At 39.1% G+C, this 24,779-nt stretch overlaps 1 protein-coding gene across 2 annotated transcripts in view; it reads left to right on the top strand.

Annotated features, from left to right (window-relative positions):
- Positions 1 to 24,779, top strand: part of LOC150075072 (uncharacterized) — a 366,189-nt gene that overhangs the window by 130,510 nt on the left and 210,900 nt on the right. For both annotated transcript variants that reach the window (XM_090388223.1, XM_090388222.1), the window contains one exon: positions 20,459 to 20,647. In XM_090388223.1, the coding sequence (XP_090244349.1) occupies positions 20,459 to 20,647 (189 nt within the window). The remainder of the gene's footprint in view (positions 1 to 20,458; positions 20,648 to 24,779) is intronic.

The raw sequence follows: 24,779 nt of genomic DNA, 5'->3' as shown, positions 1-24,779 counted from the left end.
TATTGTCCTATTGCAATTACTTCTATTCTTTCTAATGGAGAAATCAATTAACCACCAACCCAAGCTCTCTGTCTAACTTCTCCACTAACGTTCAGTTCTTTCCCCCCCACTCTTTTCCTAGAAACCTTCCGCCTGATCAAGGATCGCCAGTATGGATTCCTTCAGTGTCCACTGGTGATATTCTGGCTTATGTTACCCATTTATGGATTAATTCAATGGAAAGGTTCGGTGAAACCCAAGTAGTTGCCCTTGACATCTCAAAGGCTTTCAATCGTGTTTGGCATAAAGGTCTTCTAAACAAGCTTCCATCTTATGGTTTGCCAACTGTTTTTAGTAATTGGTTATCCAGTTTTCTCTCTGATCGCTCACTGAGGGTGATGGTAGATGGCTCTCTGTCTTCTAACTTCTCCACTAATGCCGGTGTCCCCCATAGTTCAATTCTTTCCCCCACTCTTTTCCTCTTGTTTTTTTAATGATCTTCTTACATTGACTGGAAATCCTATCCTTAGTTTTGCCGATGATAGCACATTGCATTCCACTTTCCATTTTGAGAAACCTTCTCCTGCTCAATCAGCTTCAACTTCTTGAAAATCTGCTACCAATTCCTTAAATGCCGATCTTCAGGTAATTCTCCAGTGGGGCAAAGACAACTGAGTTGATTTAAACCCTTCTAAAACTCAGTCTTGTCTTATATCTCTCAAAAAGAATTCTTCTGCTCCTATGCTTATATTTGGTGACACTCCAATTTCTAGGCAAAATGATATATCTCTTTTGGGGATTACCCTGACTTCTAATCTCGCTTGGTACAAGCACATTACAAATATTGCTTCCTCTGCATTTAAAAAACTTTGTTTTCTCTTTCGCTCTCAGTGTTACTTATTTTCCAAGTAGCTGTTCACTTCGTACAAATCGCAAATCTGCCCTACAATGGAATATTGTTCCCACATCTGGGGCGGTGCTCCCAAAACCTTTCTCAGGCTTCTAGATTCCTTTCAGAAGAGGGCAGTTAGGTTAATTAATGACTCATCTCTAACAGAGTCTCTCCACTCGCTGTCTCATAGACTTACTGTTTCTGTTACATGCCTTTTCTACGGATACTTTCACGAGCACTGTTCTTCTAAATTGGCTTGGATAATTCCCGCTCTCTCTTTCAAAACAGTCCGAACACGTGCTGCCACCAGCCAACATCCATTTACTGTCCAACTTCAAACTCACTGAACCAACTTTTCATCTTCCTCATTTATTCATTCAACTGCTATTTTTTGGAACAACCTTCCCTCGTATGTATTTCCTGAAAATTAGTCTACAGAAGTTCAAGTCAACAAATATCTTTTTTTCATCTTCTCAACCCAAGCATGGTACTTAGTACTATAGGTTCTAATACCTCTCATGTTTGGGGTTCTTATAAAACTGCCCTTTTTTTGAATGGAATCTAACTGCCTTTTTTTGAATGAAAGCCTGAGAGAGGTTTTGGGGGCACTGCCCCAGATGGGGAAAAATATTCTGTGGTACGCTGGATTTGAGATTTCTACAGAGTCAACAACAGTTTGGAAGAAAATTAATGCCAAGAGAAAACCAAGTTTTTTAGATGCAGAGGAAGTAATATTTGTAATGTGCTTTATGCCAAGAGAGATTAGAAGTCAGGGTAATACCCAAGATATTGCCTGAAAATTGGATCATCTCGAAGATAAACATAGGAGCAGAAGAATCGCTTATGTGAGATATAAGACAGGACTGAGTTTTAGAAGGATTTAAATTAAGTTATCTTTGTCCCATTGGAGAATTATCTGGAGATCAGCATTTAAGGGAATGGTAGTGGATATTCGAGTTGAAGCAGTTTGAGCAGGGCAAATTTTCTTAAACTGGAAGGTGGAATGCAATGTACTATCGTCAGCAAAACTACGGATGAGATTTCCGGTCAATGGAAGAAGGTCATTAATATACAAGAGGAAAAGAGTAGGAGAAAGAACTAAATCCTGGGGAATGCCATCATTAGTGAAGAAGATAGAAGAAGAGAGCCATCTACCATCACCCTCAGTGAGTGAACAGAGAGAAAACTGGATAACCAATTACAAAAAAACAGCTGGCAAACCATAGGATGGAAGCTTATTTACAAGCCCTTTATGCCAAACATTAATGAAAGCTTTGGAGATCTCAAGAGCAACTGCTTGTGTTTCAGTGAACTTTTCCATTGAATATGTCCATAAATGGGTAACGTAAGCCAGAATATCACAAATGGATCGACACTGACGGAATCCATACTGGTGATCGTTGATCTGATGGAATGTTTCTAGATAGTTTAAGAGTTGGCAGTTAATTGATTTCTCCATTACTTTAGAAAAGTAGAAGTGATTGCAATGGGACGATAATTGGATGGGAGGGATTTGTCACCCTTTTTTTAGGAACTGATTGGAGCCAATCTTCAAGCATAAGGAAAAACACCTTTGGAATAAAGAAGTGAAAAAAGTGGCAAAGAACAAAAGTAAGTTCACGAGCTCAGGTTTTGAGAACAAGTGGAGAAATACCATCAGAACCTGGAGCTTCCTTCACATCAGATTCATCAAAATTCTTCTGACATCCTTTTGATGGAAGACCACAAGAGGCATTGAATAGAGTGTACTGGGAATGGTTTGAGATGATTTACCAAAATCATCAATACATGAGTTGGAAGAAAAATAGGATGCTACCTGGTCAGCTTTATCTTTGGCTGTTGTGGCAACAGAACCGTCTGGTTTTGACAGAAGTGGGAACAGAGATGGACAAAAATTTCAGCCAATAGTTTTGGCAAGAGACCAGAATGGTCGGCTACCATTGGACAAGAAGCAAGTTTTCTATTCTTAGCCTGTTTGAAATCTAGTTCGGACTGATTAATACCTGCTTTACAAGGTATAAATGATACTTAATAATAATTTTTATTATTACACTATGTCGCTTATAAAAACAGTACTGGAAATATTTTATAATAAAAATTCAGAAATATTATACAATTTCAGAGAATATAGGCTTAGTGGTTTGCTTTAAAAATATTATGTTGAAAGTGCTCACTAAAAAAAATTTTACATTGAAAGCAGTTGGCAATAAAAAAAAAAAATACTTTGAAAGGGGTTCTCTGATCTAGAGCAACTAGAACCATGATATCACCAAAAAGTGAATTAAAATCAAATAAAATGACTAAAAACATAGACATGGAAAATGACTTGGAAGAACTCCCTGAGCTTAGAAGCTAGAATACTCAGGGAGAGAACCCCCAATAAAGACAAAAATGAAGACCTAGACAACTGTTCTCCAGGCCCCCTTAGTATAAAAAAGGTTAAAAAAGGGAGGAATGAAGGAGCGAATAAAGAAATTTTAGAAGGTGAACCTCAGAAAACTGAAAAGGAAACTTTACAAATTGACCACCATTACTGACTGTAAAACAGGCAAAAGAAGTCAAACTTTACTTAGAAGAACTCATACACAAGCAGACCAACAGAATAATTTCTGCAGTAAGACTACAGATAGTTAACTGTTGGTCTATACTTGAACAAAAGCTAATTGAAGTAAATAGAATCAAATACTAAAATCAAAACTTGAAGAGATTACTGAAGAGAAAATTAATTTCAAGACTATGAACACACCTATTCTCAAGTGAAACTACTCAAGCCAAAAAGGTGACTACAAAACGAAATTAGTGAAATGCCATCAAAGAAAGTAACATAATATTAAAAGCAAAGACACTCTACATTAAAGAGCAGTGAGGCTGTAAAAGTTACAGCCTCACTGCTGTAATCAGTCATCACTAAGCTCAAGCCTCACCTGAATGAAGTGAAAGTGAACACAATGAGGAAGATAAGAAATAATGGAATAATGCTTGAACTGAAATATAACTGTATAATCTAGATGGTCCTGCATTACTTCTTTAACCAGAGACTCCATTATTTTCTGTGGAAAAATTAAGCTAACAGGTCTGAAATTACTCACCCTTTTATCCCCTCGTATGTCACCCATGTCACCCTTTTATCCCCCTCTGTGAATTAAGGATACATTTACACATCTCCAGGCCACAGGGAACACCACTGAATCCAAAGATGCTCTCATAATTAAGGATAAGGGTTTGCTTATCTCCTTTTCTGTCTCCCTTAATATAATATAATCATAAAAAAGGCATCCATCCCATGCCTTTTTTATGGTTAGCTTTAACACTTTCTCTTCCACTTTCGTCTCACAAAATTTTTTAGTTACCTGTTAGAGTTTGATAAACTTCTGGCATCCACTTCTCTAAAGAATTTCTTATATGTGAATGTCGATAGAAAATAACTGTCCACCCTTTGAACAATTTGAGTAGGACTATCAACAGTTAAACCATCGACATCAAGTGGACCAATGTGATTCAGCCCTTCTACTGTTAATATAAGTAAAGGAGTCTTTATTGCTTCTCCTGGCATTCTCTGCCAGAGACTTCTTGTAATCTGCCTTAGATTGCCTATTCTCCTCTGACTTGATTGCAGACTAGTTTAAGCTTCTGTACCTTAGGCTTTTGTAACACCTGATAATTTCTTTGCATCCGATGCATTTTTATTCTCTGCCATGTGGTTCAGTAGGTCATCTGATAACCATTTAGATCTAAACCCTGAACAGTATTTCTTAGTTTGTATTGAAAGCTTATTAGACTTTGCGATTATTTCCTTTGAATGCTTCCCATTTAGAATTTGTTGTTGGTAACCACATTAGTTTGTTTCACTGTATAGAATTTAAAACTGTCTAAGACAACTGTAGCATCTTTTATGGAAACAAAAAATCCTTCCCTTTACCCTTGATGGTAGTTACATCTTTAATAAATCCCACATCAATAAGTTGTGATCCCTGCCGATAAAAGAACCACCTAGTGGTTCTTTTATCGGCAGGGATCACAACTACAGGGATCACAACTACCATCAAGGGTAAGGGGAAGGAATCTGCAGATAAAAGAACCACCTAGTGGTTCTTTTTTCTGCAGATTCTTAATGTATGAAGAATCATTACTGATAATCAGATCAAGAGTATTGCTCTCTTGTTGCCTTTCTAACATGCTGCTGCCGACCGGGCTAGCCGAGTGGGTAAAGTACCTGCCTGGCAACCCAAAGGTCGCGGGTTCGATTCCCGCCTCGGGCTTGGATCAAAGTACTGCAAAAACCTTGGGAGGTGCAATATGGCCACAGAAGCCGATGCGCCAACAACTATCAAAATAAAAAAAAAAAAAAAAAACATGCTGCTGTAGAAAACAGTCATCCTGTAAATCTTCAAGTCTGGCTAGTGTGTGAGTAAACAACTTACAAGTTCCAGTCAATATCTTAAAAATTAAAATCCGCCATTATAAGACCTTCTGATTTACTGGCTCACTTTCTTTTTCTGTACAATTATTCGTTGTACTTATCACAATTATTTGGCCTTCAACATACTCCTACTCTCATTTTTTCTTTTTGATTGTTTACATCAGGCCAAACTGACTCAGCATTGCACTAGGCCATCTCATCTGGATGCACTGCTGTAGATTTTATATGCTTCTTAACTAAGATTATAACCCCTCCTCTCCTTACTGTCCTTTCTGAATACATTGCACTCTACATATTCAGATTCTGCATCCGTTATATATCTGAGCTGCACCACATCTCTGCTATTCTCACAATGTCTGCATTTGATACTTAACCAACACTTCAAATTCATTAATCTCCCAGCAACCCCTCCTCTCCTTGCTGTCCTTTCTGTATACATTGTACTCTACATATTCAGATTCTGCATCCGTTATATATCTGAGCTGCACCACATCTGTGCTATTCTCACAATGTCTGCATTTGATACTTAACCAGCACTTCAAATTCCCAGATCCTTGAAATCCCCAGCACCTTACTTTCCAGGCGGCTGCTGCTCTTTCCAGTAGAAGCAATGCAAGAATCTCTTTCATTTATTCTCGTGGCTATTGTTAATCTATTTGTGTGTGTATCCGCTGTTTTATATTTAATGCTATCAAGACTTGATATCAGTTACAAATATTCTTGTACACTTTCTATTTAAATGTGTCCCATCCCTGTAGAAACACTCTCTCCTGATATAAGGACAGGCCACACTGAGAAATACAGTAAACCCCCACTACTGTCTCAGGGGTTACGTTCCTGAGAAATTCCGCGAATACCAAAAACGCGAATACTGAGTTATGGCTCCTATAGTAATAAAGGGGTTCCATTCCAAAGCATGAAATATATAAGAAAAACTTGTCTAAAATTTTGTCTATGTATGTATTATATGTACCTTCATAATATGACTATGTAAATAGTGAAATGCAAGCATAAGGCCTCGAAATTAAAATAAGAAACAATTTAATATTAAATGTAATATTTATTAGAAATTTCAAACAAATCTTTCAATCCAGCGCCTTTGCTATAACTAAAAAACTTATCCCGCCAATGGTATCACCAGTTTCACTAAAGTGTCGATAAAGGTGTTTTGCCTTTTCACGAATGATGAGTGAACTTAAGGGAATTTTATTTTGAGTTCGGTTTTCTATCCAGATTTAAAGCCTTTTCCATTTTTTCTAATTTAACATCATGAGTTACAGAGCAAATTTTTGAAGCAATTAGCATGTTTTCACAGACACTGGTGAATTTTTTCTTCCGATTTCTTGATCGATCGTACCGTTGACTTGTTGATTTTATAATGTTTTGCCACTGATGAGACACTTTCACCATTAGAAATTTTGTCTAATAATTGAATTTTACTCGCTAATGTCATCACCTTCTTTGATCTTTTCACAATTCCCTTGTTATTCGTAGCCACATTTTTGTAGGGATTAGAAAAGAATTTGTCCGCAATAAAGTCACTTTCTTCCGTTAACACACTCGAAAAAGTCTGTTTTCATTAACACACTGCAAAACGGTAGATTTTTCACTTTTGTAACCATATCAATTCATAAATTTATAAATTTATTCAATTTATAAGTATATAAATTAAAAGCAAACAACGAAACCTTCTATGACAAGCGCATAGAAGGTTTCGCATAGCACATACTGAACGAGGATTAGCGAGAAACATGCATACTCGCGATTTTGTCACTTCTCTCCCCCCCCACCCACTGAGTGCTGTTTTGACTGGGAAAAATGATTTAACCACACCCATGTTTTTTTATGTCGGAAAATGTTCACGGCGATTTAAAATTCACATTTTTTTTTGGTTTTGTTTTATATTAAATCAGCGACCGCAAATACAGATACTGCGAATAGCGGGGGTTTACTGTATTCTACATTGCGAGCCTTGCACAGTCTCTCCAGAATCAACTGACAGGCCCTCATCATCCACTCCCTTCTGTAGTGTTTGGCAAGAATTTCAGACACGTTCACATTTAACCCTAACTTGCAACTTTTTCTCAGTATTGCTCTGTACTTGTTAAGTGAGTCTGCTGATATCTAGCTGTTAATGTAATTATTGACAGAATACAACAATATCACCTGTTTTGCCCATCAAAGATGATATCTGCTCTACAACATAATCAACTTTTGGCCCTGGCAGACATACCCTCGTACCATCCTAAAGTGAATGGGGGAACCCTGTAGACCGCAAACAAGGAAAATAAGCACTATTATTCCAATCCTTTTTGGAATATATTTCCCATTTCCCTGACAATTGAGTCACTGACATTGGCTACCTCCTGTGGTACTAGTGCATTCTATCTTGGGGATTGCCACTCTGGTTCGTTGTCTGATGCACAAGTGCTAGCTAGTTCTTTTGTTGAGGTGAGTAGCTGAGAGCTTGATTAGCCTCCACCAACTTTGAGAGTTTTCATTCTGTTCTTCAAGTTCTCATAAATGCCTATCAGAACACTGTGTTGATACATAATCCTCACAGTCTTTACGTCGAACACAGAGAGAGAAATCCCCCTTCCCCTCAGTTGTATCATGTTCTGTTCCAGATCCTCACACATCAAACAAATATTAGATTTTGTGAGGCTGTGATTCAGAGGACAGCCCTCCCTGCCACTGATGAGCTGCAGCACTTCTGCTGCTTTGAGCCCTTTGCTTTATTGCTCTGCTTTAAGGCATGATTTCTATTCAATTTCAGTTTAATTGATAGCACTACACTAAAGTCATGTTTTTAGACAGTTGTAGAGCACATCCATGTGATAATGAATTGCTGTCTGATAATATAATTACAGTGTTCTTGCTTGCAGGTGTTCATTGGTATTGCAACTTATGTTTATGCAGTTAGTATTATGAATTTTTCTCCTTTCGAAACTTTTTGCACACTGTGATTGGTACTTTTTTTTTTTTTTTTTATGTAAACCCCAAACATGAGAGGTATTAGAACCTATAGTACTTAGTACCGTGCTTGGGTTGGAGGTTGAGAAGATGAAAGAAGATATTTGTTGACATTGGACTTGAACTTCTGTAGACTGTAATTTTCAGGAAATACGTATGAAGGAAGGTTGTTCCAGAAAAAGGCAGTTGAATGAATAAATGAGAAAGTGAAAAAAAGGCGGCAAAGAATAGGAGTAAGTTCCTTTTGACGGAAGACCACAGGAGGCATTGAATGGAGCGTGTTGGGAATGGTTGGAGGTGTTTTACCAAGATCATTAATACATGAGTTGGAAGAAAAATGGGATGCTAGCAGGTCAGCTTTATCCTTGGCTGAAGTGACAGCAGAACCATCTGGTTTTGACAGAGGTGGGAGCAGAGATGGGCAAAAGTTGCGGCCAATAGCTTTGGCAAGAGACCAGAATGCTCGACTACCATTAAGGCAAGAAGCAAGTTTTCTACTCTTAGCCTGTTCAAACTCTAGTTTGGACTGATTAATAACTGTTTTACAATTGTTGCGAGCTTTGGTGTAGGCAGAAAATGAAACTGAAGAATTAGAAACAAGCCAATTACGATATTCAACGTTCTTCTCTTGGACAGCCTTAGCACATTTATTGGAAAACCAAGGTTTAGATAAAGGACAAGATTTTAAAGTGGAGTGTGGGATAAAGGATTCCATTCCTGAAAGAATAATTAAACTGACACGATCTGAGCAAACACGATCTTTCAAAACTTCTGACATCAGAAGTTTTGAAACAGTAATCCGACCAAGGAAAAGAAGAAAAGAAGTCGTGCAGGTCATCCCATTTTGCTTTCTTGTAATGCCAAACAACACGAGTTTGGGAATAGCCATGAGATAAAGGTTCCATTGGAGAAGAGACAATCACCAAGTTATGATCTGAAGTGCCTAAAGGACCTCTCACTTCGACCGTGTACTTAGAAGGGTTGTTTGTGAGAAAGAGATCAAGCGTATTGGCTGTATGATTAGGATTGCCCGGTATTCTTGTAGGTAAATGAACAATCTGTGCAAGGTCATTAGTAATTGCAAAAGCCTCAGCATCTCGACCAGCTGGGTCAGTGTGATTAGAAACCGGAAGCCAGCTGGAGTTGTGAACATTACAATCACCAAGGAAAATTACCTCACTGTTAGGAAAGTTTGACTGGAGAAAGTCAAGTTGCAAAGAGAGGAAGTCAAAGAGCTCCAAGTGATTAGTGGAGTTGTGAGAACGGTAGACAACAGATGAATTTGACACAATGAGGTAGAGAGATTTTAATCCAGAGAAGATCAAAGAGAGGAGATTCCAAATTGCCAAGTCTCTGACAGGGAATATCAGAACGGACATATGTACAAATACCACCTTTGAGACGGAAGGAACCATACAGCAAATAATTTGGGCATCTGAGATGAGCAGTAGTTGAATCAACCAATAACTGAAATTCTGTCAGAAAAAGTACATGGGATTTGGCAGACTGCAAGTGGAAATGGACATCGTTGAGATTAGAATTGAGACCACATATATTTGTGAAATGAATTAGGAAGTGCTTGGTAGGTTTAGATCTTTTTGCAGATAAGCTTGCTCTATTAGTTTGACAATTCATTGTGTATTCAATAGTAAGAAAAAGTGGGTGGGACATGCTGTATGAAGTAATGAAATTTTTGGATATGGTGCACACATGGTACGAATATACCTAGATCCTTGACATAACGTGACCTCGACAATGCTCCCTGCATACACACTATTCGGACTCCCTCTAGTCACTATCTGGCAGAGTAGAGGTAGCAAGATTATACACTAGCTGATCCGGAAGCCTCCTAGAGAGTTACCAATAGGTTCAGTCCGGTGTACTAACTACTGGCCGGCCTTCTAACACTGTTTTAGAGCTGTACCCTCGAAATATAAGGAATATTGGATCTCGCCACGATGTTCATCATAATCTCAAAAGTCATCAATCATACTGCATGATGGAAGAGATAGGGAAGGGTTGACCGGAACTTAGCTCTAGAGACTAAACATGGGTTCCACCACTTCAAGCCTCCAATAAGCAAAGTGGTTGTATTGCACCTAGTACTGCCTGGTAACATAGAGGGGTGGCGCTCCTCCATGTGTTGTGGTCGCCACACCTCGACCCCTGCTTGGTTCACATCTGTGTGGTCACCCACCATACCCAGGTTATACCCAGAATTACTAACAGTCCCACCATCGTGAAAGTGCAAGCAGAGGATTTGGCTGTCACAGACCGTCTGGACTTTGCTGAAATTGGGTCCACTTGACTTGAGTGTCACTCAAATATCAGTTCCATCAGCATTTTAGACTCCCAGGTAGCAAGTACAGCTTGTCTGGCATATCTGAGAGAATGTCTGTGACAACCTCAAGGACCGAAGTACTGGTACTAAGTGCTCTAGGTGGGTGGTTGTATCCGATTATTATTAGTGTTAGCTGAAGAACCGGTGCCTCCGTAGCTAGGTGGGCATGAGCAGCAGTGTGTAGCACACACTTCTTGATTAGACCAGGGTTCGAGCCTGTGACCACCAAATACGGAGGATCCGGAAAGTTCAGGGAATGACCACCACATATCCCCCGAGCAATATGGCCTTAGTTGCTAATGCTCCTAAAAACCAAATAACAAATAAATAACAATTGAGGAACTCTCTGACTGTTCTACAGGTGTTCAGAATCACAGCATTCTGGAGTTCCATGCAAATTTCCTTATGGAGGCCCTTTGGCACCATGCCAGTAGTTGATGTGGTAATTGGGATGATCATTAATTGTTTCATTTGCCACTTTTCTTAAACTTCCAGTCATTATTATTATTGTTGCTCTTATATTATTTCTTCCTGATTGGGGGATTCTGCTCCGTGATGGGTATTGCTACCAAGTACACAGGGTGGTTATAATGTCTGTTGGTTGAGGAACTCTCTGACTCTCCTACAGGTGTTCACGATTGCGACTTTCTGGAGTTCCGTGTAGACATTCTCTCGTTCCTATTCCTGCTAGGCTGCTATGTAGGGTCTTTGATACCATACCGGTGGTCAACATGATGATTGGGATGGTCATTACTTCTTGCATATACTACATCTCCCTGACCTCATGTCTCAGGTGTGTCTACTTCCTAATTTTTTCCTAATGGGTTTTCTGGACATTGCTAGTGTTGGGCACTGCTATGTCAATTACATAGATAGCCTTTTCCATCTTATCCACAAGGGCTATGTCCGGTCTGTTGTACGGGATGGTCTTATCTGTTATTATGGCATGGTCCCATTACAGCTTGTGGGTTGGGGTCTCTAGTACTGCCTAAGGTTCATACTTGTAGTATGGTACACTTTCTTTGGTCAACTGGCATTTCCTCACTAGCTTCTGATGTATTATCCTCGCTATCTGGTCGTGTCTTTGAGTGTACTCAGTCTGGGTGATCACTTTGCACCCTTCAGTGATGTGTTGGATCATTTCTGAAGCCTGGTGGCATCGTCGACATGTGTTATCTGACATTCCAGGCTCCTTTGCAATGTATTTTCTATAGTTTCTGGTGTTGATTACCTGGTTTTGGATGGCCAGCACGAATCCTTCAGTCTCAGGGAAGAGCATCCCACTCGTGAGCCACGCATTGGAAGCAGTGTTATCGATGTGATCTTGATGGAGGTCATTGTAGTGTCTGCCATGGAGTGTCTTCTTTGCCTATCTTTCTAGCTTTGTTTCTTGTGCCGTCTGGGTAGGAGGGGCTCCTCGCTTAGGTTGTGTGGGGTATACCACTTATCTATCTTCCTTATGGCCTGGTGGAGTGGCGCTGTTTTGTTCTCGAAGTAACCCTTCAGGTTAACTATTGCTGTTTTCTGTTGTTCTATCAGGTCCATCAGGCCCCTTCCCCCCTCTTTCTGAGCTATCGTTAGTCTCTCCATTGCTGACTTCGGGTAGTGTTGGTGGCTCTTGGTCATCATTGTCGTTGTCATACGCATGATATCCTCTAGCTCGGTGTTCGTCCAATCTATGACCCCAAAGGAGTACGTTAGCACTGGAGCTTTCTGCTTTGCTTTCAGCAGGCTTCTGAGTTTCTGATGGTATTTTTCGGTCAGCAGGCCTTAGTTTCCTTGTGCTGTAACTGCTGAGCCTTCATCATCCCCCAAGTATTTGTTCTCTTTGATCTCTTTACCAGTCTGAAGCTGACAGTTTTGGTTGACTTATTTTCCCTGGTGCAGTGTGCGGGTCTTGCATTTGTCTAGATCAAATTCCATTCTGCTTTCCTTGTTGAATTCTTTGATGATCCAGAGTAGTTGCTTCTCGGTTGCCGTGTAGAACTTGATGTCATCCGTGTACATCAGGTGGGTGAGGGTTCTTCCTTCCTTCTTAGGGGTTATAGCCATACTTGCTGCTGTTAAGCATAGTGGATAGTGGGTTGAGTGCTAGACAGAACCACAATGGCCTCAGAGCATCTCCCTGAAAGCTTCCTCTTCTGATTGGGATTGGTCTGGTTGTGATGTTCTCCACCTTAGTGGTGGTACCCGATTTCGGCGTTGTTGCTCCTAGGAAGTTTGTCACTATCGGATTGACCTTGTAGATCTTCAGGGTTTGTTTGTTATTTAGGAGCATTAGCAACTAAGGCCATATTGCTCCAGGATAGGTGGTCATTCCCTGACCTTTCCGCATCCTCCGTATTTGGTGGTGATGGGCTCGAACCCCGGTCTAATCAAGAAGCGTGTGCTACACACTGCTGCTCCTTCCCACCTGGCTACGGAGGCCCCACCAGGGTCTCTATTAGCCAGCTATGAGGTATGGAGTTGAAGGCCTTGTGGTAATTGATGTAGGCCGTGTATAGGTTGTGTTCTTCTTGTAGGTGTGGTCCATAACTGCAGCATCTATGGTTAATTGCTCCTTGCGTCCTTTGATGCTCTGAAGCCATTGTGATTCTGTCTAGCACTCATTCCACTTGCATCCTTTCTGTTGTTCAACCAGTATGTTCTGACTCTCTAAGTGGTCTGATATCTTCTTGGTTATGCAGCTGGTCAGGATCTTGTACATTATTGGGAAGCACATGATTGGCCTGTATTTCGACAGGTTTCTTGTATCTTCATCTTTAGGCTTCAGATATGCGACTCCTTCAGTGAGAAACTTGGGGATTGTCTCCGGGTGCCTTATCATTCGTGTGAACTGCTCTGCTCTGCTCTGCTGTGTGCTTGTGTGTGCAAGTGAGCTTCTTGTACTAGTAGTTGTGGATGTTATCAATTCCTGGGGTTCCCCAGTTGCGGGTGACCGACTGTTTTACTGCTTCTTCTCGAATCTTCCCTCTTTCATCTCTTGTACGTCCTTGATTTTCTTCCGTTCAACTTCTATCCAAGGGGCTCGGCTGTAATCCTTCAGGTTAACTATTCTAGATATTTCCCCAGAACTCCTTGATTGTCTTCTCTGGTGGTCCATTTCCTCTTTTCTCATCCTCTCCCAGTTTCCTGTAGAAGGCTGTTTGGTCCTCATCGAAGATTCATTATTTATTTTTCCTCTGAGAGCTCTCTTTGTATAGGCGTAGTCTCTTACTGAGTGCGAGGAGGTTCTGCTTCTGTATGTCCAAGTATTCTCCTATTCTCTGAATTCTGGTCTCATGTTTGCGGGGGAAGATGAAGTTACTGGAGAGATGTTAAAATTGGGAGGAAGAGACATAACACAAAAACTGGCAAGGCTCTTCACAAAGTGCATTAGAAAAGGTGTGATGCCTAAGCAGTGGAATAATGCAATCATAGTTTTGCTGCATAAGAAAGGAGATAAGTCAGAAATTGGAAATTATAGACCAATTAGCTGGTTATCCCACATCTACAAGTTGTTCACAAGGGCCATTACTAACAGATTAGAAAGAATACTTGATGAGAATCAACCGAAAGAGCAAGCTGGCTTTAGGACAGGATTCTCAACTATGGATCACCTTCACGTAATATCACAGCTAATGGAGAAAGCAAATGAATATAAAACACCATTATGCCTGGCATTTGTGGATTATGAAAAGGCATTTGACTCCATACAGCATAAGGCAATGTTTCGGGCACTGGAAAGACAAGGTATAGATACCCCATATATTATGATTTTGAAGAAAATATACGAGAGTGCTACCTCCTTTATTAGATTAGACAAAGACAGTAGGAAATTTAAAATCGAGAAAGGAGTTCGACAAGGAGACACAGTATCTCCGAAGCTGTTTACTGCTGCCCTTGAGGAAGCTTTCAGAAGATTAGACTGGTTGCAGAAAGGAGTCAATGTGAACGGAGAGTACCTAAACCATTTACGATTTGCAGATGACATTGTGGTCATAAGCCATGATCCCAAAGAATTAGAGGAAAATCTTAATCAGTTATGCAGAGTTAGTAAGGATTTTGGACTAAAGATGAATATGGCTAAAACAAAAGTAATGATGAACAAGTATGCCACAGAAAGGGAAATAATGATTGAAGGAGCAGTAATTGAAAAGGTGGAGTCATATACTTATCTGGGACAAGTTATTAGCTGTAATAATGATAAATGGCTGGAAGTCAAGAGAAGAATAAATTTTGGATGGATAGCATTCAGGAAATATAGTCACATACTGAAGAGCAATATCCCAGTTTGTCTGAAACGTAAAATAATGAACCAATGTATACTCCCCACCATGACTTATGGAAGTGATACTTGGGCACTCACCAAAAGAATGGAAGAGAAGCTGAGAACTACACAGTGAAGAATGGAACGAATTATATTGGGAATCAGACTGTTAGATAAGAAGAGAAACACATGGATTAGGCAGCAAACTCAAGTAAAGGACATTCTTATCAAAACTAAAGAACTAAAATGGTCTTGGGCAGGACACTCATAGCTCGAAGACATGATGACAGATGGACTAAGAAAATAACAGACTGGTACCCAAGAGGAGCTAGAAGAAAACTTGGAAGACAAAGGCAGAGACGGATAGATGAAATTCATGAGTGTTTGGGTAGTAAATGGATGGCCAGTGCTCAAAACAGAAGGAACTGAAAGTTGCTGGAGAGGCCTTCATCCTGCAGTGGATTGAAAATGGCTGCTGATGATGATGATGTTTGCTGTGGACGTCTCTCTTGAGGATGCTCTTCACCTTTCCAATCATTTCTTACTTCTATTACCCTGTTGGTACTGGGTCAACTGACCTATCTTGAGTCTTAATTCTTCTATCTTCTGCTGAAGTCTTCTTTCCCAAGCTGGGGGTTCCTTCTGTTTTCGGTTCTTCTGTTGCTTGTTTCTTTTCCATTAATCCTAGTGGCTGCTATGGCAGTACAGTAGAAGCCTCCAGTGTTGCACCATTGTTGTCAAGGTAAATTGGTATTATTTGCCGATTGAGGTGGTCTGTTACTCTCCACAGGATTTTAATTGGCCTCTGCTTAGGTATCACGTGGGTTCTTGTGGGATCCATTCCTTCGAATTCTGTTAGGGCCTTCCACTCATCTTCTATTCTGGATATCATGACTTCGTCTCATTCCACTTCGGCTACTCTGGGTTGTATTTCTTCTTGCTCTTCCTCTTCTGGTTCCGTGGTATACTGTTCCTCCTGTAGTTCTATATGATCATATTTTTTGTTTTCTGTAGTTGATAGCTCACATCCTGCTTGATTTTTTTCCAAGATGACAGGAGCTATTGGGTTCTTTGTGAAGATGGTCCTTCTTTGGTCTGCTAATCGCTGTTCGGTGACTTGAATATCTGGTAATCGTTCCAACCACTTGGTATGTATTCGCATGGTGTACATTGTCATATCAGTCTCTAGCCTGGTTATTTCATAGTATGCTCGCATGATGTATGTATTCATTTTGATTCTCCACTTCCTGCATTGGCGTCTTCTTTCCTGGGTGGTCACTAGCACAGTTGCGCAGGAAGAACTTCCAGTTTTTCCATTGTCTTGCTTGCTTGGGAGACTGTCTCCAACTTTTTGAACTGATCCCTCTGCCTAAGGCCTGAATGCAAGTGACTTTATTATCCTGTGCCACACTTAATGCAGTATAATAATATTTCTCTGCGAGATCATCCATCTATGGAAGTTGACTTGTTTAGCTTCGGCTTATATCCTGTTTTTTTTTTTTCCAGTTCTTGCGAGTGACACCAGATGGCAACACTATCTGCCTCAGCTGTCACTCCGACCTTGGGGAAGGTAAGTCCAATGGAGCAACTTTTGCGATGTTTCTTTTTATTATTATTATATCGGTCTTCGAGCATAATAGAGCCGCACTCGCTTCTACCAAGTCGGGATTCGAACCCAGGTCCATCAGGCTGATAGTGCAGTGTCTTAACCACTGGGCCATCACGCCCAGTGGTTAAGACACTGGACACTATTATTATTATTATTATTATTAATAATAATAAACATCTTTTCTGCTTTTAATGGGTTTTTTGCATCCCATGACATTTACTGGTACCAGGTGCGTGGGGTGCTTGGTGTGTGTCCAGTTATTATTAGTATTGGTTGAGGAACTCCCTGATTATCTTACACTGTAGGACAGTGTAGGATAATCAGGGAGTTCGTAAAGTGTAGGTGTTCAGGATTATGGCTTTCTGGAGTTCCATGTAAGTGTTCTCTGGGAGACCTATTGCTGCTAGGTTTTCTTTTGGAGCCTCTTTGGCACCGTGCCGGTGTTAATAGAGGCATGCGATGCAAGAAAGGAAGCATATGACCTTATGTAACATCAACCAAAAAAAAAAAAAAAAAAAATTCACAGAACCATTCCCTCAAAAAGTTTGTCCAGTTCCTCCTTGGATTTATTTATGCTATCTACTTCCAACAACAGATGGAAGTTTGTTTCAACAATTAACCACCTGCTGGCTAAAGGCAATTTCCGCACATCTATTCTACAACTGACTTTTCTCAATTTGAATTTATGCCCCCTTAGGTTCGTAATCTGATACGGCGGTCACTATGATCATTACTTGTTTTTTATGCCATATTTCTTTGACTTCCACTCTTAGATATGTGTATTTTCTGATCTTTACCTTGTGTTTCTGGATGTTTCTGGTGTTGGGTACAACTTTGTTGATCAGTCAAGTAGCTTTTTCCTTCTTGTTGATGAGGATTATGTCTAGTATGTTGTGTGTCTAGTATCTTGTCCGTTATTATGGCACAGTCCCAGTAGAGTTTGTGAGCAGAGGTCTTTAGTATGACCTAGATTTCGTAGTTGTAATGCGGTACACTTTCTTTTTTAAACTGGTATTTTTGCACTTGCTTCTGATGTATTATCCTGGTAACCTGGTGATGTGTACGAGTGTACTCCATCAGGGCAATCACCATACATCCAATCGGTGATATGCTGGATTGTTTCTGGGACTGGCTTTGTTGACATGTATCACCTGTCATGCATGGCTCCAAAGTTGAAGCCATGACAGGGAGAGAGAGACCTACAAAAATACTTGGGGATGATGCAGGCTCAACAGTTACAGCACAAGCAAATCAAGCCTGCCCTGACCAAAAAAAAAAAAAAATACCATTAGAGACTTAGAAGCCTGTTGAAAGCAAAGATGAATGGAGGGAACATGGTTAAAGCCATAGACACCTATGCAGTCCCAGTACTAACATACTCCTTTGGGATCATAGATTGGACTAATACTGAGCTTGGAGGATATCATGAGAAAGACAAGGACAATGATGACGAAGAGCTGCCAACACCACCTAAAGTCAGCTGTGGAGAGACTGACAATATCTCATAAAGAGGGAGGAAGGGGGCCTGATAGACCTCATTGAGCAACAGAAAACAGCGATAGCTAACTTGAAGGATTACTTCCAGAAAAACACAATAGCACTCTACCATGCCATAAGGAAAGTAGTCAAGAAGCATACCTCATCAGCCTGAGCAAGGAGGCCTCTCAGTTGGTACAAACAAAGCTAGAAAGATGGGCAAAGAAGGTACTCCATGGCAAACACTACAGTGACCTCCATCATGATCACAGATAAAATGGCTTCCAATTCATGGCTCATGAGCAGGACATTCTTCCCCAAGACTGGAGGATTCATGCTTGCCAACCCAGACCAGGTAATCTACACCAGGAACTATAGAAAATACAATGCCAAGGAGCCAAGAGTGTCAGATGACACATGTTGACAATGCCACCTGCCCTCAGAAATGATCCAACATATCACTGCAGGATGCAAGGTGATCACCCAGACTGGGTACCCTCGTAGACATGACTGGCTAGCTAGGATAATACATCAGAAGCTACCGAGGAAATACCAGTTGATCAAACAAAGTGTGCCGTATTACAATTACGAACCCCAGGCAGTACTAGAGACCCCAACCCACAAGCTGTCCCAGGACTGCGCCATAATAATGGACAAGACAATCCTGCCCAACAGACTGGACATAACCTTGTCGACAAGATGGAAATGGCTACCTATCTGATTGACATATTGGTGCCCAATACTGGCAACCTCCAGAAAACTCATGAGGAAAAAATCAGGAAGTAGTAATAGAGGCATGTGATGCAAGCGTATGAGCTTATGTAGCATCAGCCAAAAAAAAAAAACCTTCATACATACATTCCCTGTAAAAGTTTGTCCAGTTCCTCCTTGAATTTGTTTAAGCTATCATCTTCCACGACAGATGGAAGTTTGTCTAATTCCTCCTTGAATTTATTTAAGCTATCAACTTCCACAAGGACAAATAGAAGTTTGTTCCAGCAATCCACTGGCTAAAGGCAAATTTCTGCACATTATTCTGCAACTGTCTTTCTCAATTTGAATTCATGCCCCCTCAGGTTCATAATCTGAATAAGTGGAAGAATCCCATCAGAATTTAACTTGCTCAACCCATTTAAGGCCTTATACACCTCAGTCAAATTACCTCACAGGTGCCTAGTCTCTGATGCTGCAATTTACAGAACTTAAGCCTTTCTTGGTAATAGGACCCCTTCATTCCCCTAAAGTACACAAACCTAAGACAGGAGATGAAAGAGATGTGCCATATACAACAAATAACGGCCATCGTGATCATTGTGTCAACCACTGGTATGGTGCCAAAGGCCCTACATAACAGCCTAGCAACAATAGGTGTCCCAGAGAACACCTACAAGGAACTCCAGAAAGTCGCAATTCTGGACACCTGTAGGATCATCAGGGAGTTGCTCGACCAACACTAACATCAGACCTAACAACCACTCTGTGTACTTGGTAGCAATACCCGTCACGGTGTGGAACCCCCTAATCAGGGAGAAATAATATAAGAGCAACAACAACACCCAGGGTCCTGAGCTGGATATCATCATTCTTCTCTCTCTTGGTGATTTCCTTCTACTGCGCTCTCTCTCTCTCAGGGTTACTCAAATTTTTTTTGGCTGGTGCAGTATAAGTCTCAGGCTTCCTTGCACCATATGGCTAATAATTATTATTTTATTAATAATTATTATAATAACTTTATCTTATTATCTTTATTGTTAGATTTATGGATTATGGATACAGAGATTAGGGATTAGCATTTCCTCTGAGATTTCTCTCTGTCTGGCATATTCGAGAATAACTAAAAATTTTATGCTTGAGTTATTAAATCTGTGTCTGTTGAAGTGGATGAGTTCCACATCTGAATTACTCTTTTTAAGGTTATTACTGTCTGACCAATGTCCATTCATCCTGTTATGCAGTGAATTTTGTGTCTATTGTACATATTGAGCCTGGCACGCATTACGTGTTGTGTAGTTATATTGCATTTTCTATTTTCCAAAATGGATTACTGCCTTTGCTACTTTCTGTTCTAGTACTTCATTGGCAATTGCTATACATATCATACATTGTTTGTTAAGAAATTTATTGAATTTTATTCTCTTATCTAGGATCTGGCTAGGATCATGACTTAAGCCGCATAAGTCATGGCTATAACTTGCATCTGCTGCTGTTGGCTCTTGTAGCAAATTTCTGCTTCTCCGCCAAATGCCACCGTGGGCTGTACCATTCCTTTTAACTCGCTTAAAAACCAATGCAGTATCTTACCATTGTTATCTTTCATATCTCTCCCACACGCTTCACAAAGTGTATGCTTATTTCATGCACACATGCACACGTTTGGAAAAAGTATGTGCTCATCGACATAAAATTATTAAGTGAAAGTATCCGTGATTATATGAATGTACTTGTTATGTTTGTTATAGTGATTTTATTTTGCATGTAATTGTTAAGAAAGAATATTCACATTCATTCATTCCTTACAGAAAAAGCAGTTGAAGGGCATGGATGCTGCACTGATTCGTAATTTGTCAGATCGCAATGGAAACAACTTGTGGCACATATGTGCAGCTTATAATCACTTGAACTGTATTCAGTGGCTTTGTCATGTTAGTTGTGATGCTCTGACTGATGAGAACAAGAATGGGCTAACTCCTATAGTAACTGCAGTTAAGGTAAGTAATTAGTTCTATACAGTGTTTAGGTGTTTCTGAATATTGCCACTCCCCGGCTTATGTATTACTCAACTTACAGAAATTTGACTTTACGCAAGTTTTTGTCAGCCGGTGCAAACTTAAAAAAATCGTCGAAATGTATTTTGCCTCCTGTAGGAATAATTGGAAGTACAGCAGACTCTCGATTTACTGGGAGCGGATTAACCAGGACACTTAGACTACAAATTTAAAAAAAAAAAAAAAAAATCAACCAGAAATCATAAAATTCAAGTAATGACTAGCATAGGTATAAACAGATGTTTTGCAAGTCGTAAATAAACGACAAGAAGCGTCTTTATAAGTCGGCATTGGGAACTTAGTGTGCCTATCATCTTGAACCCCCGCCACTCAAAAAAAGAGACCAAATGTTTAGTTTGTTTTAGTGCATTGTGTCGATTGTTGTGTTCCATCTCACCGCAAAAGGAGAAATTTTGTTTTGTTAATTTATGTCAATGATGTCGGATTTTTTTTATAGTAACTTTTTTTTTTTTTTTTTTTTTTTTTTTTTTTTGTTTAGAAATCGCGAAAATGATGGGCAAATGCAAGCGGTGTGCTTTCAATCAAACAAAAACTTGAAATTATTCAAAAGTTTGAAAACAGTGAATCAGTTAAATCTCTAATGACCATTATAATGTTGGTGACCAAACCATATGTGATATTGTAAAAAATAAAGGGAAGCTATTAGATTTAAAATCGACATCGTGAAAAATAAAGGGAAGCATCGTATTGGACATGTGGGTAGTGCGTGGTAATTTTTTATCTATCGCCATACTTTTTACGTAGGTTGCTGAACATTTTTTGATACAGTAAGTCCCCAACTTACGTAGCTTTGGACTTAAGTTGCGTTAACACACATTTCACCGTAATAACATAAAAACCCACAGAATTCCAGCAAATGCAATAGGATCGAGTTTACTAGCCGTTTATAATAGATTGCACTAACAGAAAAGCCCAATAACCGTAAAGTGCAAATTGTTTTTATTGTTTTATGTAGTGATCTCCAGAAATTTGTTTTAGTAAAATGTGAGCTCGGGTGGGGTGATGATAGTGAGTTTTCGTCCCCTGTGAAGTTCTTTTCAGAAAATTTAATTTTGATTGTTATCATGGTGCCGACTAAGAGAATAAGTGACAGCGGTACTAGTCTATCAAGAAAAGGAAAGCAATCGAGTTGGATTAGAAAATTAAAATAATAAGGAAATAAATGGCCAAACATCAACAAGTCGTGTGGAATTCAGATTTGTCAGTGGCAACGGTGAACACAAAGGAAAAAGATGGTGAAGCGATCAGCACAATGAAGTCAACTATAATAACCAGGGCTACGAAATACATAGTTTTTACAGTACAATAACACACGTTTTTTCTTCCTTTTATTATTTTTTTTCCTTATGTGCTACTGGCTTTTCGACTGTATGTCGTGATTGCAGGAATGAAAATTACCGAATCGGGTTAAACCTGATACTTAAATAGAGATTATTTGTCTTCACGCATGCGCGTAAAGGTCCACGCATCTATTCAACAAGTTAACCAAGTAGTGAATAACATAAAAGAAACGCGACTTCCTAAATTGAATACACACGACAGTTCAGCTTTACGAATTTCTCTTAATATTCGTATAAATCAACATAAAGCCTCAGTTCGTGCTTCTTGTTCAGCAGCGTCAGAATTAGCCTTTCATGCCATTAACGAAAAACATACTTTTTTATTTAACGAGGCCAAAATACTTAACGTTCAACGTAATTATACGCAACTATTAATTGCAGAAACCGTTGAAATTAAATTACATGAGAATTCTGTTAATGTTCGGCAGCCATATTTGATCTCCGATGCGTGGACCTTTACGCGCATGCGTGAAGACAAATAATCTCTATTTAAGTATCAGGTTTAACCCGATTCGGTAATTTTCATTCCTGTGATCACGACATACGGTCGAAAAGCGTTGTCAGCTTCAGGAAGGAAAATCATTTTGAATATTTTCGTTAGATTCTTTTAATTGCGTTAATTTGATTTTTAATTGTTTTAAATTGATTTGAATTGTTTTGAATTGATTTGAATTGTGTTAAATTGATTATTTAATTATTTATATTTTACTCTAATGTACCGGTAAGTTGTCGATATTTTCGTCTTTTCTGTTTTAATTTCTGGAGGGTATCATACGGAAGTGTTCTACGCACTATATGGAGGTAAACTCCTCTTATTATTTTACTAATATTATTATCAACATAGAACATATTGAGTAGTACAGCTCTGATTCATACTATCTAATGCATTTGCTATAATACCGATAAGAATCTTCTCTTCATTCCTATATATTTATTACAATGGTGAAGGGAAAGGGACCAACAGAAAGGGCAAGTACTGGCAGTGCTAGGAAATGAAACAAAATTGATTTAGAAATGAAGATGATTAATTAAGAAGTACAGAGTAGGACATAGTTTGTCATCTATTGCGTGGAATTAGGTCTCACTACTTCAACAGTGAATACTATTTTAAGGGACAGTGCCAGTATAAAAGAACGTGTTAAAAGATAAATGCATTTAAGATCAACAGTGATCGCAAAACAGAGTTCAGGTGCTATATCAAAGATGGAAAAGATATTAATAATAGCTTTTCCATCTATATGGATGGAAAATTGCCATTCAAGCAAAAGCAAGAAGTGTTTATGAAGATATTAAGGATAACTACAGCGAACCCCAAGCCACGTTCATGGCAAGCAACGGATGTTTTATAGGTTCAAGTATCGTGCTAGTTTCCAAAACATTAAAGTATTTGGTGAAGTAGCCAGTGCTGATTCTGAAGCTGCAGAGAAATTTTGTGATGTGTGTTGGAAAAATTCCCTTCTAAATCTCCACAGCCCTCAACTTCCGCATCGGCATGCTTATCAGCCAGAGAGTTAATCCTGGCAGCGATGCTTGACAGGTAAAACTTGCCAACGTTATGCATATTTCCTCTCTCTTTTTGTAATTTTATAATTTTGAAATTTTTGTAATTTGGTACACTTTTGAAATTTTTCCTGATAACATAGAATATTGAGATAAAAAAAAAAAAAAAAAAAAAAAACCATTCTATTTACATGTTCATCGAACATTTCTTTTTTGCTTCAATCAAATTTAGTGCATATAGTTGTGAGTACTGCATAAGAATTTAGGCTAATTCCGACTTAGGCAGAGTTCTGTGGAACACAACACTTACGCAAGTTGGGGAGTGGCTGTATTGCATTTTATGGAATTTAGCTTTTATCAATAAATCCTAATTTCATAGGGATTTATGAAATATCGACTGTGTTTGTTCTCTTTAATATGAGTTTAGAAATCCATTTCCAAACTCATATTAGAGAATAAATTCAGTTGATAACAATCTTTACTGCTTCCACAGCCTTTTCTTTGATTAATTCAAATTTGAACAAATTGGATTTGACAGTACAGCAGGCCCTTGTTATAACGTGGTTCACTCTATGCTGATTCGCTATAACACTGTTCTTATTTTATAACCTATCTCACTCTAATGCTGTCACAGCTCACTATAACGCTCTTTCAGCGTACAGATTGAATTTTTGGCATGTTTAACGAAAACATTTCATCTGATATGGTCAATAGCTTGAAAGTTTTCCACGCTGACTTGCGAAATTTTTCCACACTCAGTGAAATTTTCTCCCATGCTAATTTAATTGCACTATGGTGACTTGTAACGTAGTTCTGAGATCAACATTTTAAAAAATTATCAAGGATATTGCTTGTAATATTTGCATTATATATGCATTTATCCGAAGTGTAGTCGTCACTCGGTACAGTGTTAGACATTGTCTGTAACGGACAGTTTACTTGAACATTGTATCATAATTAATGCAACGCAGTTACATTTTCGAAGATTAATAATGGTGGATAAGAATTAAAAAGGAACAATGTCTGGATGTGGTACGAAGCCTACTAAGGTAAGAAAAATGAAATAACCATTGCTAAAAAAAAATACTCCTTCACAAACTGCAAGAAATATGTTAACCAAACATACTCTTTTAAAAAATAACTGCTTTAACAAAACAGCATTCTTTCAAATATTATTAACCTGACATTTTTAAAATAAAAAAAATTTTAAATAA

Source organism: Mastigoproctus giganteus, chromosome 14 (genome assembly GCF_048544385.1).
Source record: "Mastigoproctus giganteus isolate SK-2022 chromosome 14, ASM4854438v1, whole genome shotgun sequence".
Lineage (NCBI taxonomy): Eukaryota > Metazoa > Arthropoda > Arachnida > Uropygi > Thelyphonidae > Mastigoproctus > Mastigoproctus giganteus.
This window is presented reverse-complemented; position numbering and strand designations above follow the sequence as displayed.